We start from the raw sequence: 15996 nt of genomic DNA, 5'->3' as shown, positions 1-15996 counted from the left end.
AGAGCCAGGTCCCACCCCGACACCTCTCATCAAGGAAGGGAGCTGGAGAACAAAAGGCATTGGGGTAATTTCTGCTCGCTTTTCCCGGGAAACCTCATCAATGCCTGTGGATGCCTCGACGCCTCTGGAAGACCTCTTCCCCCGGAGAAGAAGAGCCTGGCGGGTGGGAGAGCCGTTGCTGCATTTGCTCCACGTTTATTAGGCGATGGCCCCAGTGCTCTGCCCGGACGGGGTGACGTGGGGATGCAGAGGAGCCGGGGTGGGGGCAGAGCGCAGGGAGCTTCGAGAGAGAATTAGCCCTGCACACCCTCGCTTGCGGCTCTCGGGTTGGGACGATCTCCGAGGAAGAGGGTGGAGAGGGGGATGAAGCAGGGAAAAGCTGAGGGAACAGGATCGCGGCCCAGGTTAATGTTGAGGTGGGGTGAAGCACGTTACGCAGCGGCTGGCAGAGGATGGGGCAGGGAACGCAGGTCCGCTCAACGAGCAAGCATCCACCGCGGCCTTCTAGCGTGGAGAGGAGCCGACGGAGCAGAGCAGGGGCCACGCGAGCTCCCCGGGCTCCCTACAGATCCCTGCCGAGCCTCTCGATCTCATCCAGAAAGAAGTCCAAGTCCGCCCTGGTGACCGCAGGGTTGGTAACGACTTGGCGGAAGAAGTTGACCTTGGCACCGTGCGGCTGATAACCCACCATCATGGAGCCCGTTTTCATCATCCGCTCCTTGATCGCGGGAGCCACCTGCACGGAGACATGACGCGCTCGGATCCGTGGTGTGACGGGGCCAGGCCGCGGGCCTCAGGGCTTCGACGGGGCTGGCCGCAGCGGGCTAACGCGGGCGCTCACCTTGCCCAGCCTGGGCCAGTAATCGGCAGAGCCCTCCTTGCCCCGCAGGCTGGGCGGCACGAACCAGAAGCAGAGATTGACGAACTCCGGCTGCAGGAGGAAGACACGGCATCACAGCGGGGGCCCCTAAAGCCGCACCACCCGTAGCCTCTGAAAAAGGGGGTCTGGAGGGCACGTGTTCTCCCCCATCCCCATTTTGGGAGCACCCTGGGCTTTAAATCTCAGCTCACAGACCCCCCCGAAGCAGCTGGGAAGTGGCAGGTCCCCTTCCAATGCCTCCCTGGTGCTTGCCCATGGCCCGGTATCACCTTAGGCAGTTGCCAAGTGGGGGAACGAGGCATAAAGAGCCGCTGAGCCATGCTTAGAGCAGGGAGCAGAGCCCAGGGGTCCGTGCTCGTCCTAGTACCACCGCTCAGTCTCTCCCAGGCACCCTCAGCTCCTCGGCTAGGCAGGCCGTACCTCTAGCACCAGCTGGAAGCCTTCCCTCCTCTTCGCCTCCTCCGCCAGGTATCTGGGGACAAACAAGAGGGCGACCAGACAGGGTCGGACAGGACCAACCGTGCTTCAAAAGCATGAGGCACGAGGGAAGCCAGCGACCTGGCCCAAAGCGGTCACGCGAGGGCACAGCCGCCCCGGCGCCTTCCCGGCGCTTACCTGGTGAAGGCGAAGGCCCGGTCCACGCGTCTCTCCAGCCCCTCCGTCCCCACGGCTTTCCAGAGCAGCCAAAGCTTGAGGCAGTCCACCCTGCGGCCGCACTGGATGGTCTTGTCGCCCGTGTCGTAGGACACGTCGTAGAACTTGTCGGGCTGGAAGAGGTACGTGGCGCTGGCGCCGTAGCACCGCTGGAGCAGACCCTGCGAGAGATGGCCGTGAGCCCGTGGGCGGTGAGCGCCAACAGCGCGGGACAGGCGGGCAGGGACGTCCCAGCGCCCCCGGGGTCACCCCCCGGGCCGGCCCGGCCTCCCGCTAACGCCTGGAGGAGACGAGGGTGACGGGACCTACGGAGCCATCTCGGAGCAGGAAGGCCGAGCACTGCAAACCCACCATCAGCATCTTGTGGGGGTTCCAGACCACCGAGTCTGCCCTGCGGGAGAGGGACAAAGCAGGTCAGGGGGGCTGCGAGCCCCGAGCCCGGCTGGAAGTCCGGCGGGCGCTGCCTGGAGCAGCAATCGCAGCTGGGAACAGAGCATAGTCCTTCCCACGGCTATCGCCTTCATCCCAGCAACAACTTGCTCAGTGCTGCGGCCCAGGCTGAAGCCCAGCAGGACACAGGGAGAGATCACATCTCTGCCCTGGATCTGTGAGTCTTTAAAAGGCAAGTTTTGAGCCCGTTTTGTGGCCCAGCTCTGAGCTAGAGCCCCAGCCTCAGAAGGTACTCGCCTCTCGATGCCGGTCAGGAGGTGCCGGTGTTTCCTGGAGAGCAGGGCGCTCCCACCCCAAGCCGCCTGCGAGGCAGGAGGAGATGTGTCAGAGCAGCCGCCTTTCTTAGAGACACCCCGGGGAAGACGGGGCTCGTGCGGAGGCCCGGGGGGGACCCAACGGGACACCCACGCGGCCCCATTTCCCCCTCCCAAAGTCACTCACATCCACGTGGAACCAGATGCCATGGCGCTGGCACACGTCTGCTATGCTCCCCAGCGGGTCAAAGGCGCCCAGGACCGTGGTGCCGCTGGTGGCACTGACAAAGAAAGGCACAGCACCCTGAACGGGCAGGGGACAGCGGTGAGGGAAGCCCGTCGTGCATGGCTCTGCCCCAGCGCCCCAACCCGCACGGGTGCTCCCTTCTCCCCCCCCACCCCCAGCCTCACCTCGGCTTTCGCCCTCTCAATCTCCTTCTCCAGCTCCTCGGGGATCATCTTTCCCCTGATGGACATTGAGCAAAAAATCACAGGGCGGATTTGGTCAATCAGCAGAACTGGGATCTACCGGGCTCCGGCTCGGATCAGCCCGGACGCTCTCACCTCTCATCAACGCCGACCAGGTAGACGTTGTCGGTGCCGATGCCCAGGAACGCGGCTCCTTTCTGGATGGAGTAGTGGCTCTGAGAGGGGAGCAGACAGGGATCAGATCAGGGTCGCTCCCAAACCCATCCAGCCTCTCCCAACCTGCCCTCTCCCCTCCTGTCCCCATACACGTCCCGGCTCCAAGCAGGCAACGTGCAGGACGTCCTGAGATCTGCCGGAGAGGAGCCGCCTTCTCCGAGGGCAGGGAGGAAGGAGGGAGAGCCCCGCTGCGTACCTCCCGCGAGGTGAACAGCGCCAGGCGCGGCAGGGCCCAGCTGCCCTTCTGCTTGCTCTCCGGGAAGCGGCAGTACCGGGCCACGTTCATGGCGTACATGTTGGAGATGGAGCCTCCTGCGAGGGGACGAAACCACGGAGGTCACGGCTGGCTGGGAGCAGAGGGACAGTCTGGAGACAGAGCCAAGTCACCGCTGGGGCTGGGACGAAGCCTACAGCGATTCCTGCCGTGCTGGGTGGGGGCCGGTCCAGGCCTGGCACCCAGGAATGGAAAGGGCTCAACCCAACTCGCGCCCGCCGGCCTCACGCACCCGGGGAGAAGATCCCGTCCCCGCTGCTCCAGCCGACCAGCTCCCGCAGCTTCGCCAGCACCACCTCCTCCATGAGCACGAACACCGGGGCAATCTCGTAGGTGTACCTGGAAGACCCACAGCGTGGTGACAGCTGGCACATGAGCAGGACAGCGCTACCCGCTGAGCTCAGCGCAGGGCACGGATTAGGAAAAGCCACCGTCCGCCTGCACCAGTGCTGCTGGCTTTCCAAAAAAAGCCGTCTCACGTGGAGCTGGATGCTCCACTGGTCTCCCCCATCCCTCCTTCCAGCTCCCCAAAACCTCGGGGTGGAAATGAGACCCCCCAAAACTCCCCCCTGCCTATGGCAGATCCCCACGCGCAGTTACGCTGCCGTCCCAGGCACAAGCACGCACTGGCTGGTGTTGAGGGCCTCTGTGATCATGCGTCCCACCAGGGCGTGATGGTCCAGGCCGGAAAACAGCTGGTTAAAGAAGCGCGGGTGACCTGGGGGAGGGCGAGACGGGGAGAGGCCTCAGCAGCAGGCAGGCGAGGGCAGCTCACCTCCGAGACGTCCCCGGGTTCTCGCAGGACACCCGTCACCGCACGCCTGTCACCACCGCCCTGCAAGGGACTCGGGTCCTTGGGCCACAGCCACGAGGGGGCAACCGTGACATATGTGAGCTGGGCCGTGTCCGGACCCGTGTGCACGGCAGGGTGCGCGGCGGAGCTGCGAGCAGGCACCTGTGCGGGTGGCAGGGCCGTGAGCTGGGCCGCATCCAGACCCGCGCGCGTGGCAGGGTGCGCAGCCAAGCCGTGAGCAGGGCGTGCTGCACCCGTGACCCGGAGGACGTTGAACCGCCAGGTACGGAGCCGGTCTCACACGCGGCAAGCCGGATGGCATCGGCCGAGAGCGAGCCGTGCTTGCCCCCGGGGCGGCCGGCGTCCCTCCGCACTCACAGGTTTTCACGCTGTATCGGATGACGTCTCGGCAGCGCTCCAGCACTCTCTGCCGCGGCTCGCCGTGGCTCCTCAGCTCCAGGTCCAACAGCTCCTGCAGCTCCCGGGGCTCCCTCCAGTCGCAGACCTGCGGGGACGGGGTTCAGGCCCCAAAGGCTCTGCTCCGGGCCGGGGCCACGCATCCCGCTCTGCCGGGCAGGGTGCCGCTAGCCAGGCAGCAGTCACCCGCTCGAGGGGCAGTCGAAGGAGGCCACATCCGAGCGCCCAGGCTGGCTCGCAGCCCGTCCCTCGGGCAGGAGCTGCTTTTGGTCGGCGAAGGGGGACACCGGGGTCCCCAGGGGTTGTCCCCAGCTGCTGGCTGGCCCATGCGGGAGGAGGCGACCCAGGCCCCAGCGAGGCTGGCTGCCTCCCGTCACCCACAGCCATCCCCACGCTGCTGCCTGACCCCCCGCTCCAGATTGGGGCTGCCCGTAGCAGGAGCGCGGGGCAGGGACAGGCACAACGTCGCTGTGAGATCTGGCTCAGAAGAGCCCAGGACAGGGCTCCCTGCCGATCTGGCCAGAGCCCCGGCACCGTCCCCTACCCTGGCCCCCACCTCGCTCGGCTGCTCCGGGGCTCGCTCACCTTCTCTGTCACATCCATGCCCTTCCTGACGACTTCTTCCAGGAGGATCTGGAAGGCTTCTTGCAGGAACTCCTCGCCGGCTGCCTTATCCAGGGCGGGATGCTCCAAGCTGCTGCTCTCCGCCATCACGGGTTGTGTCTCCTGCTCATCCCCTGGGCAGCGGAGACGCACAGGACAGATGTCACTCTGTGCCACACTCCCCACTGGGAGACGCACCAAGGCCCGGCTGCGCCACACGTGCACGGCTTGGGAAGGCATCCCCCAGGGAAGGGGATCCCGAGCCAGAAGCAATGCCAGCCCCAAAACCCCTCGTTCCCCAAGTTTGGGGACCAGATGCAGAGACCTACGAACCCAGGGTTGATCTGCCGGCAGGGAAGTTCCCGTTCCCCTTGCCACCGCCGCTCTGCGCTCTGCTGCAGGCCGTGGAAAGATGCTCCCTTACTTATCTCGCTTTGCACAAACAGGGGATTGTCACAAAGGGCGAAGCCTTTCCAGGGTCCTGCTGCAGCCTCGGGGCAGAGAACTCCTCACTTGAACGAGGCGCCGCATTAAAGAGAAAAGCTGAACTGTAAATGAGTTAGCTGAAATCTTGGACCTTCGCACTTCCTATCTGCATCGGGCAGGTCATCTTTATCTCCTCTCTGTGCTTCAAATCCCTCAGCCAGGTCTCAGTTTTGCCTCCGGGGCTCAGTTTGACCAGAACCACCCCCCTGCCAGCCTGCATTCCTGCAACCTTTCGTCCCATTGCCCGGGCACCAAGAGCAGCCGCTGCTTTTACAGCGGCTCCCTGCGCTGTGCAAACACAGAGGAGTCCAAGTGCACCCCCTTAATCACTCCCTGCCCCCAAATCCCAGCTTATCCAGACAGAGAAGGTGACAGGCTGACAGCGAACAAGACGCTGCCCATCGCCCCAGCTCCATCCCAGCTGTGAACCCCCTTCCCCCCAAAAACCCCCCACTGCTATGCTGGATGTTTCCCAGGAACGGCAAAGCCACTGGGCCAACACCAGGGCAGCCGGAGCCAGGCCGGGAGGTCTCCATCCCTCTGCACGGGCCAGTTTCAGCTCCGAGCTCTCCCTGAGGTCCCCTGCAGGGCCTCCCCTCCCCGGGGCCCCTCGCGGCCCCCGGCAAGACCTCAGCGTCCCTGTTACCTGCTCCCGTTTCGGCGCCGTGTCGCAAAGGGGCAAAGTACAAGGGAGCTGTCGGAGAGCGGCTCTCCGCGAAGAGGCTCTTAAAGGTGCACCCGGCGGCTGTGAAGGGGGCTCGCTGCCAGCCGGGCGCCGCGCCAAAGCCTCGGCCGCGCAGCTGGGAATCTCTCCGGAGGCAGCTGGTTCGCTCGGGCCGACGGGGACTTTGCAAAGTACCGGCTCGTATCTCCTATCTCAAGGGAGGAGCTGCAGAAAAGCGGTGGGGGGGAAGGGAGACAAGGTTAGCGCAAAGGAACGACTCCCCAGCGTCCCCCCCCCACCTCTCCCCGGGTGTCTCCCTGGCAGGGCTGGAGCAGGGCAGAGCCGCCGGCCGGCGGGTGGTGGGACACGACTGCCATGAGAGAGGGCACGTCCGGGCGGCAGGCTGGGCAATCCTTGCGGCTTCCTCAGCCGCGTCCCCAGCCCCTCGGGCGGGGGAAGAGGAGGGCAGGGAGGCAGGTGGGGTTGGGGGGCAGCCGAAGCACGGGGCTCGGCCAGGGAAAGGGGCCAGAGAGCCCCGCGGGAGGCGATGTTATCATCCCACGAGGGAAAAAAAAAGAAAAACCAAGGCGGGATGGGGACAGGGATTTCCTAAGCGCGAGGGAGAGCAAACGGCTGCCCGGCTCCCTCGGGGCCACCAGCCGCGTCCCACCGCCCCGGGGCCAGGCCCGCGCTGGCCATGCCGGGCCACCGGCAGCCCCGGCCCCCGCTCTGGTCCCCGAGAGGGCCAAGAAGACTCCCCCCCCCTTCCTCTAATGGAGATGGGGGGGGCAGGAGGACCATGTTTGGCCCCCCCCTCGCCCAGGGGTACGCTGGGGTAGAAGCCACCCCCGGGGTAATAAGGGGGCAGGGGGGAAGGATGCCCCCAGCGGGGTATTCAGAGGAGGGAACAACCCCCCAAGGGGATGGGGGGGGCAGGACCCCCCCCGGGGGGCTTGGGGGGGGGCTAAAACCCACCCTCAGGCACAATAGTGTGGGGAGAGGAGCCCCCAGGGGCAACAATGGGGGGGGCCAGGCTGCCCCCAGGGGCAACAACGGGGTGTAAGGGGGTCAGTCCCTTACTGAGGGGGCAATTATGGTGGGGCAGCCCCCCACCGAGGGGCAATACGGGCCGGGGGGGGGGCAAGACCCCCCCCCCCACCGAGGGGCAATTGGGAAGTGGGGGGGGGGGGGCAGCGCGGGAGGCCGCAGACGCTTCCGCCCTCCCTTCCCCGGTCGCCCGGGTAACCGCCGCCCGGCTCCAAGATGGCGCCGGCAGCCGCGGCGTCGGCGCGGGGGTTGTGCGCGTGCGCGGCGCCGCCGCTTCCCGCCCCGCCCGGCCGGAAGTGCTCGCGGGGGCGGGTGTTTCCGGTTCCGGGTTGGCGGCGGCGGCCGAGGGAGGGGGGGGGGGACGCTGGGGCCGCGGCGGTTTGTAAACTTGTCGGTGCGGCGGGCGGCGCGGAGCGGAGCGCGGAGGGGCCGCGGCAGGTACGGAGCCCCCGCCCCTTCCTCGCCCGCACGCAGCCTCGGGGGTGGGGAGGGGGAAAAGCGGAGGGGGGGGGCCGGGCCGGGCCGGGCCCGGTGGCCTGCCGCACTCCGCACCGGGCCCGGCTGCGCACGCCGCCGCCTCAGCCCCGGCCCCCCCCCCCCAACCGGGGAGGCATCGGCGGGGGAGGGGGGCGATAACCGGGGTTGGGGGGGGGGGAGAGGCCAGCGCGCACGCGCGGTTTCCCCCTCCCCCCTTTTACCGGCCGGGAGGGGGAGGGGCGGGCCGCGAGCTCCGCCCCTTTCCAGGGGCTGCCCCCCCCCCCGCCGCACCGGGCAGAGCCACCCCCCCCCAGAGGTGCCACCCCCGAGGGGTGTCACCCCCCCCTCATCTCCCGACACCCCCCTGCTCGGTGTCACCCCCATCCCGAGTCACTTCCCCCCCCAACAATGTCCCCCCCCGCTCGGTGTCACCCCCATCCCGAATCACTTCCCCCCCCAACAATGTCCCCCCCGCTCGGTGTCACCCCCATCCCGAGTCACTTCCCCCCCCAACAATGTCCTCCCCTGCTCGGTGTCACCCCCATCCCGAGTCACTTCCCCCCCCAACAATGTCCCCCCCGCTCGGTGTCACCCCCATCCCGAATCACTTCCCCCCCCAACAATGTCCCCCCCCCCGCTCGGTGTCACCCCCATCCCGAGTCACTTCCCCCCCCAACAATGTCCCCCCCGCTCGGTGTCACCCCCATCCCGAGTCACTTCCCCACCCAACAATGTCCCCCCCCGCTCGGTGTCACCCCCATCCCGAATCACTTCCCCCCCCAACAATGTCCCCCCCGCTCGGTGTCACCCCCATCCCGAGTCACTTCCCCCCCCAACAATGTCCCCTTCTGCTCGGTGTCGCCCCATCCCGGACTCCCCTTTCCCCGTGTTGCTCCCCCCCAGTCCTGTGTCACCTCCCCCCCCCCCACCAGATGTTCTGCTGCCTGGTGTCACCCCCCCCCCCCCGCAGACTCCCCTTACCCAATTTCACCCCACCATCATTCCCCTAGCAGGTGACTTCCCCCCCCCACCCCATGTCACTCCCCCCCAATCAAAGCCACCCCTGTCTGGTGCCTGGGATTGTCCTCGTCGGGGGAGGCCGGGTCCCCTCCCCATCCTGCGGAGGTGTCCTAGGGGCTGGGGCTTTCCCGTCCTGTCCCCGCTGCCATCACGGGGACCGCGTCGTCCCCTTCCCCGCCAGCACGGCCGCAGCGGCGTCCCCATCCCGTGTAACCGTTGGCCTCTTCCCCGCAGGCTCCAGCCGGGCAGGCGAAGACCCGCAGCAGCGTTGTCCCCGCGCGGAGCCGGCGCCCGTCCCCGAGGGGAGCGGGCCAGGGGATGTCTCCTCTGTAAGAGCGGTGCGGGCAGTCCCCGTCCTGCCTAGCCCTGCCGGCCCTCCCGGGGCTGAGGAGGAACCGCCTCGACGCACCCGCGGCACCGGGCTCCCCGATCCCAGAAAGATGTCGGCAAAGTGGAGGGTACTGGACAAGACCAGCAAAAAAATGATTAACTGAAACAGTCTTTCTAACCGTAAAATTCTTTCCTGGGAGAGAATTAAGGCTAAAGAATTGTTACAATCCGTTTGTTGAGGACAGACAGACACAAGATGGCTCAGGTAATGAGCCCCAATTTTCCCATCTGTACCCCAAGATCCGCCGCCACAGGGAGCTGCAGAGCCCTGTGAGCGAGGGGAGAGGTTGTACTCGCTGCGCGCGCCGTAGCTGCCGCCCAGCAGAGCAGCGGTGACGTCGAGGGGCGCCGCAGCCCCGCCGCGGTCCCTCGCACCCGGGCTGGGGAACGCCTGGTTTCGTCCTTTCCCTCCCCGCCTTGCTGCTGGACCGCACGGAGGCGCGGTACCGCCCGCCGGCGCCCGGAGCAAGGAGAGATTCCCCAGCCCGGCGGCGCACGGACGCGTCCGTACGTCACGGACTCGGGAACCTGCTCCCTAAACGCTGCTCGAGCTCCAGGGAACCAACCATCCAAACTCTCCCATTAGCTCCTGGTAGCGATTAGGTCCTCTGCCTTCTCTCTAGCCCCCCACCGGGCGCGACGGGGTCTCGGCCTCGCTTGCATGGGGTTGAGCACGGCCGGTTTCCATCACTCGCAGGGCTTCGGCGTGTTTTGCTTACCGGCCGGTCGGCGACGGCCTGGTCGCTGCACAACTCACGCCTGCAGCTCGCCTGCTTGTTTGTCTTTCCGCAGGCGAGTCTTCTGGCCTGCGAAGGCCTCTCTGGAGTGTGCCTCGTGCCAACGGTGGCCAGCAAGAAGATGATGCCAAAACAGAGCTCTAAACAGGCAGAGAACGGGGAGAGAGGAAGCAGCCCAGACGTGCTGGTATGGCAGAGCTCCCCGCTGCCCCGAGCTTTATAGCCGCGCTCGCGCTTTGCTCTGGGGAGAGGGGAGAGGGGCCGGGGACGCAGGAGGAGGCCTGAACTTGGTTTTCTCCAAAGGGTCTCCGTCCGGATGGCGAGAAGTCTCGCAGCCGCAAAGAGGAGGAGACGGCCGAAGCTTCGCAGCCAAAAAAATCCATTAAAAAGGCAGGTAATGGGACGTAACGCGGTGGGGGCAGAGCAGGGCTGAGGGAGTCCTGCTGAGGAGCCAGCGCCCCTCGGGACCAACCTTCCCTACCTATGCTGTCATCAGCGTCGCGAGCGGGTGGCCAGCGCCGAAGGACAGAGCCGTTCCTCGCTGAGAGGATCTCGACTCGACAGCCAGGTTTGCCGGGACGGAGGAGGAGGTTTCTTGGGCTCCGGCAGGTTTTGGGGAAGGAGCGTCTCTGCCCACACAGGGCAGGCAGGCCCGTGGCTAAAGTAGGGCTTTGGGGTGAGGATTTCTGAGTGAGGAGGGTGAAGGGCTGAAATCTGGCAGCTGACAGGCTGCATCTGCTCTGCAGGTGGTGGTGATCGAACAGAATGGCTCTTTTCAGCTGAGGATCCCCAAGAACTTCATTTGCGAGCACTGCTATGGGGCCTTTCGCAGCAGCTACCACCTCAAGAGGCACATCCTCATCCACACGGGTAAAGGGCTGGGCCGCGAAGGCTGCTGGGCTCTGGCTGCTCTGGTCCTTGGGCTAGAGAAGAGAGCTTGATCCCCTGAGCAGACCTGTGGCTGCTCCTACCTCATTAGCTCCATCCTGACGAGCACAGGTGCTCTATTAATAGCCTGGCTTGTTATGGGTAGGAAATTGCCTAATTCAAGAGCTTTTGTGATCCTGCAGTCAGGTGTGCCAGAATTAGCAGCGCAGAGATATATGCCATGGCCATCGAGCAGGGGACAAGGTGACAGGCTCTCATCCGGTCCCTTCTGCCCCTCACCGCCTGCCCTTGGTGTCCCCCAGGTGAGAAGCCCTTCGAGTGTGACGTGTGCGACATGCGCTTCATCCAGAAGTACCACCTGGAGCGCCACAAGCGCGTGCACAGCGGGGAGAAACCCTATCAGTGTGAGCGCTGCATGCAGGTAACGCTCGCCTCTGCCCACTGGGTGGGATCCGGGGGGATCGTGGTGCTGGTACGCGCGCTTCCGGACAGGTCAGGGACGGGGGAGTTGTCACCTGGCACACGGTGCGTTTGGGAGCAGCTGCTCGTGCTGTCGGCTCCTGCATTGCAGCTGAGAGGAGGGAACCCGCTGCCCTGCGCTACCGCGGTGGCCTGCGTCTTGCCAGCCAAGGGCTCGTAACCCCCTCTCCTCTCGTCTTCTCTTCCGTCTCCTGCAGAGCTTCTCCAGGACAGACAGGTTGCTTAGACACAAACGAATGTGCCAAGGTTGCCAAACCAAAACCCCTGACTCGCAGCTGCTGCTCTAGGAGCCGAGATGACCCCTTGCAAGAGCCAGGACGCGGACGGGATCTCTGGGTTTTTCTCCGTCTGGTTTTGCCTGCTCCAGCTCCCCGCCGCGGAGCGGGGAGGGGAGAGCAGGCCACTCTCCTAGACTTTCAGATGAGGTCCTGACACTGTACATAAGCTGAAGATGATCTGGAATCTTTTCCCAACCAGCAGAAGCCACAGGCAGCTGTGTATAAACCTTCCTTTTGTTTTCCCCCTTTGTTTTGAAGTACCACCGTTTGCCTCTCAGGAAAGGCTTTGAGCAACAAGCAGGCCTAAACAGAACAAAGTAGCGACACTTGCCTCAAACCCTTACCGCTTCCTTTCGGCCGATGGACGGGTTCACGCAGACACTAGGCTCTCAGGTAGGAAGTCTAGCGGGGAGGAACCTCTTTTTAACCCCTTTTTCCAAGAAAAGAGAGAGAGTGAAAGTTTGAAAGGGCTGTGGAGGCTTTTGATTCAGGTATGAAAGGCAGGGGCCCATCTCAGCTGCGAGGTGTCGCTCTGAGGTCTGCAGCGCTTTCCTTTTCACTTCTAGTCTCTTTTTTTTCCCTTTTTTTTTTTTTTTTTTTTTTCCTCTGGGCGTGTTCATGGCTGCTCGCTTCTCTTGCCTCTACCCTCCGCTCCACCTTCAAAGAGCGAGCAGAGGTAGCGGGGCTGGGGAAGAGGTGGCAGGGCTGGGGGAGAGCTGTGTGGTACGTGGGCGAGCGGCGAGATGGGAGTCTCGGCAAAAAAAGGGGGGCTGGGTCAGGCCACGTGCTGGCAGCCTGCCGCCTTGGGCCCCTGCTGCCCCGAGGCATCGCCCCACGGCATGCCCGCAGGGCTGCCGCCAGGCCCGTGGCTGCGGGGAGAGCCTCCGCTGCTCTCCGCACCCTGGCTGGGAAACCCTGAGGGAGGCCGCCGGCCTTCAGGCCGTCAGCTGAGCGCCGGCACAGGGTGCGACGGCCCCTGCGCTGCGTGGCGGGGAGGCCGGGCTGGCTTAGGGTTGGCAGCGAAGGGCCACGATTCGGCCTTTTACAAGTTAAAACCGAGCCCCGGGGTCTGGGATCAGCCGGTTGGGCAGGAGCGGAGAGCCGGGGGCGTCCTGCGTGCGGCTTGTCCAGGAGGAGGTGCGACTCTCCCAAGTTTTGCTGATGCTAATCCAGCACCCGCTGTCTTGGCGAGGGAAGGAGCCTCGACTGAAACAGCTCGGGCAGATTTGGAGGCTTATAGCTTGCGAGGGGGTGAGTAGAAGCGGGCAAGGGGAGCTGCTGGACTCCCTCTGCCGAAGGAAACCGAGCCGCGAGGAGAGCAGCGTTGGTGCCACGCAGCCACGTTCACTAGCCCCAGGTGCCACCAAGCAGGAGAAACTCTCAGCCCTGCCCCCGGAGGGGTCCAGCTCCCTGTCCCACGCTCGCCGGTGGCTCCTTCGAGGGAGAGCTCTGCCCTCGTGGGCTGCTGCGCGAGGAGACGCGGCTCCTCGCCTCCGGCTCCGCCGGGATCCCCTCCTCCCTGCCGGCGGGTCCCCGCTTCCCGGCACCCTTTGCTCCGAGCGGCCACTGGCACCGCCACGATGGGGATCACCTGTGATCGGACCCAGAACGCCACCCGCATCCCGGCCTGGCAAGAGCACGGCCTGTAGCCGTTGAGCATCGACACTGGAGAAGAGCGGGAATCGCCTCTGCTTGTAGAGACTGTCTTCGGGAAGCCGCCTGTGCCTGGCGGCGAACTCCAGCCTCCGTCGAAAACAGGCTATTCGGCAGCTGCAAGTTGGTGAATTGCTGATTCTTCACAAGCCAAGAGCGAAGCTTCATCGCGGCCGCTCCTGCCTTGCCCTCTGCCTCCTGGCCGCCAAGGACGGTTCTGCGAGCGAGTTTTCAAAGATGATGAAGGTTTGCCTCCCCCTGTACCCACCCCCAGCCCGCGGCTCGCTCTGCCGGAGCGCGCCAAGGGCACGCGCTTGGCTCGGGGCGCACCGAGGCTGCCCGAAAGCTGCCACGCCGGCGACACCGGCCAGTGCCGCGCCACCGACCGTATCGGCCTCGAAACAAACCCCCCCGCCCCAGAGCCGGCGCTCGAACTCGCACTTCCCTGGGAGGAAGCACATCCGTTACCGCTTCAGGTCAGCGCTCCTGGCAGGGGGAGGGAGAAAAGGGGGCGAATTGGGCCGCCGGCACCTGCGCGGAGGCCCGGCGGGCGCACGGGAAAGGGGAGCCGGGCTGCCGACCCGGCTTGGCGCAGCGCAGCCGTTTCGGAGCAGGCCGCAGGCGCCTGCGGTCCCAATTACCTCCCCGCAGCCCCCGTCACCTTCTTCCTCTTTTTCTGTCGCGCCGGGGCCTTGGCTGGCCATAAAGCCGCCCGCGGCCGACCCGTCCCGCTCCCCGCGGCGCCGCTCGACCCTGCTCCCCGAATATCCCCGTCGTCTAGGATGGGCGCAGGGCAGAGCACCCAGCCCTGGTGGGGCGGGACCCACCGAGCTCGGGGCGAAGCGGGTCCGGCTGCCGCCGGGGAAGGGGAAGTTTTGCACCGTTGGCCTCTTGCTGCTGATGGAAGGAGGCTCTGTTAACGCCCTGGCACCGCAGCAGCCGCGCGTTTGGCCGCGCCGCTTCCCTCCTCTCTGCCCCGCTGGAAAGCGGCCGGGCTCCGCGCGGCGCCTCGTGCTGCCGGCCGCTCCCTGGCGTCGCGGCGGTTCGCGGAGCCGTTTCGGGGGCTCCGGGCGCCGAGAGGAGGGTGCTCGGCCCAGTTTCCTGCGCGGGGCCCGGCGCCGCAGCGGCGTTGCCTAACCGGAAACCTCCTTGGCCCAGATGATGCTGCAAGAAGAGCTTTGACTTAATCGGCTTTGGCCCCCCACCCTGCCCCGGCTCGGCCCTCGGCAGGGCCAGCCCCACTTGAGATTTGAGGCCGCGCTTCGGCTCGTCGGGCGGCAGCCGGGAACCGTCGTCGGCTGCAGGAGCCGCGGTCCCTGCCCGGCCTTTCTCGGTACCTCGTGTCTCTGCAGGTCTCGGTCCCCGCGAGGCTCGCGCAGGACTCGGGGACGGGGAAAGCTGCGGGTCACCCCGGGGCGGTTGCGCCGTCCCCGTAGCGCCTCTTCCCCCACCCGCGAGGACCGCCGGGCGACACGGTTCGTTCCCGAGACGGTTAAAGCAGGCGTCAGCCGGGCCCCGGCTTCGCGTCGGGAGCAGGTGAAGCGGTTGCGGTCGATGGGCCGGACCCCCCCACCCTCCTCCCCTGCGGCTGGGTGGGGACTTCCTCGCCGGAGGCAGCCGTGCCGGGAGGGGAGTCGAGTTTCTCGGGTCTCTGGCCCCTTTACGGAGTCGCTCCCCGCGTGGGGTCACCGCGGGACGGGGTTGCGGTACAGCCGTCTTCTGCCTCCGTCACACCCGGAGAGGAACAACGGCTCTCCCGAGGTGGAAAGTTAAAACGCTTGCAACACGGCTTTGTCGCTTCTCCTCCTCCTAAACGCCGAAGCTGTCCCTTCCCCGCCGGACCCGGCGCGGCCCCGTCCGGCCCGCAGCAGCAGGCGCCGCCGCCGGGAAACGGCCCTTTCCTCCGCCGCTCGGCGGGAACTTTTTATTTTTTTCCCCTCTTTTTGGAGCATTTCTGCACGTTTCCCCCCCCCCCCCAAAAAAAAAAAAAACAACCCCCCATGCAAAGAAGCGTTGGCCGCAGCGGCTGGCGCCCGGCGTGGGAAAGGTGGGGGCCGAGGGTTGACTAGGAAGAAGAGCGGAAACCGGCAGCGACCACCGAAAGTTTCGCTGTCTGCGCCTTCGGCGAGGGCAAAAGTGCAGCGGGAGTCACCTTGCACGCGAGCCTTCGGCGGCGGGGGGGGCCGAACCCCGTTTTGCTCCGGGACCTTCGCCCGCCCCGGCGCCCGGCGGAAACCCAGCGGCGCTGCGAGGTGGAGGGGAGAGGCGGCGGCGGGGGGAACCGCGAGGAAGAGGAAGGACCCGAGCCCGGCGCAGCTGCGCCAGCGCCCGTTCCCGCAGCCGGACCAACCCGCCTCCCGCGCCGCCCTGGAAAGTCCCATGGCTTTTTTTTTTTGTTTGTCTTTTTTTTTTTAAATATACTTATTTTGCTATGGGGGAAGGGGAGGCGGGAGGGGGCCAGGGCGCGCGTTCCTGAGCGGGTAACCCAGCATCACTTTTAAACTGTAGTTTTTATAAGCTGTTATAAACTTGTATCTTTTTACCAGTAGCGTGGTGTCTGTTCCTTCGTGGCGTTTAGGGTATTTAAATAAAAGTCATTGTTTTTCTTTTCTAACCTCTTTTCTGCTTCTTCTCTTGGGGCCCCGGCGCGGAAGGGGACAGGTTTTGGTCTTGGAAAATTGGGTTGAGGTGGGGGGTGATGGGTTTAACCTCAAGTCTGGTGGGGCCGGGGCACGAGGGGCGGCAGCCAGCTGTCCCCCGAAAGCCGGGCACCTACCTGCCTCCGTGTCCCCGCGCCTGGCACCCGCCGGCATGGGTCCTGGGGGCTGGCGCCTACCCGCACGCGTCCCCAAGGAGCTGGCACCCAGCTGCATCCGTGCCCTGGGGGTTGGCACCCACCGACGTGC

General features: G+C 65.8%; 2 protein-coding genes across 12 annotated transcripts; one reads left to right on the top strand and one right to left on the bottom strand.

The window, feature by feature from the left end:
• Window positions 1-179: 179 nt before the first annotated feature.
• CSAD (cysteine sulfinic acid decarboxylase) lies at window positions 180-8786 on the bottom strand. Of its 8 annotated transcripts, none has more exons than XM_068921071.1 (17): window positions 8719-8786; window positions 6103-6345; window positions 5304-5482; window positions 4953-5104; window positions 4329-4455; window positions 3785-3875; window positions 3390-3496; window positions 3080-3195; window positions 2803-2882; window positions 2650-2704; window positions 2426-2542; window positions 2222-2286; window positions 1844-1925; window positions 1496-1695; window positions 1301-1352; window positions 842-931; window positions 180-736 (listed from the first exon to the last, which is right to left on the bottom strand). In XM_068921071.1, exons 4-17 carry the CDS (start codon window positions 5076-5078, stop codon window positions 563-565), a joined length of 1482 nt encoding a protein of 493 aa, XP_068777172.1. In that variant the 5' UTR covers window positions 5079-5104; window positions 5304-5482; window positions 6103-6345; window positions 8719-8786; the 3' UTR covers window positions 180-562. The 8 variants fall into 8 exon arrangements, with proteins under 8 accessions (XP_068777172.1, XP_068777176.1, XP_068777168.1 ...); XM_068921075.1 differs by lacking the exon at window positions 8719-8786 and adding an exon at window positions 7096-7400 and having other exon boundaries at window positions 5304-5513; XM_068921067.1 differs by lacking the exon at window positions 8719-8786 and adding an exon at window positions 7201-7394.
• On the top strand, window positions 7477-15704 carry ZNF740 (zinc finger protein 740). 4 transcript variants are annotated; one of them, XM_068921107.1, is made up of 8 exons: window positions 7477-7605; window positions 8899-9122; window positions 9847-9978; window positions 10095-10181; window positions 10288-10359; window positions 10538-10661; window positions 10982-11100; window positions 11357-15704. In XM_068921107.1, exons 2-8 carry the CDS (start codon window positions 9105-9107, stop codon window positions 11444-11446), a joined length of 642 nt encoding a protein of 213 aa, XP_068777208.1. In that variant the 5' UTR covers window positions 7477-7605; window positions 8899-9104; the 3' UTR covers window positions 11447-15704. The 4 variants fall into 4 exon arrangements, with proteins under 4 accessions (XP_068777208.1, XP_068777209.1, XP_068777210.1 ...); XM_068921108.1 differs by having other exon boundaries at window positions 8899-9259; XM_068921109.1 differs by lacking the exon at window positions 10288-10359.
• Window positions 15705-15996: the final 292 nt, after the last annotated feature.

The sequence above is a fragment of the Struthio camelus genome, chromosome 28, assembly GCF_040807025.1.
Source record: "Struthio camelus isolate bStrCam1 chromosome 28, bStrCam1.hap1, whole genome shotgun sequence".
NCBI lineage: Eukaryota > Metazoa > Chordata > Aves > Struthioniformes > Struthionidae > Struthio > Struthio camelus.
The sequence above is the reverse complement of the archived record's forward strand: the minus strand, read 5'-3'. Positions and strand labels throughout refer to the sequence as shown.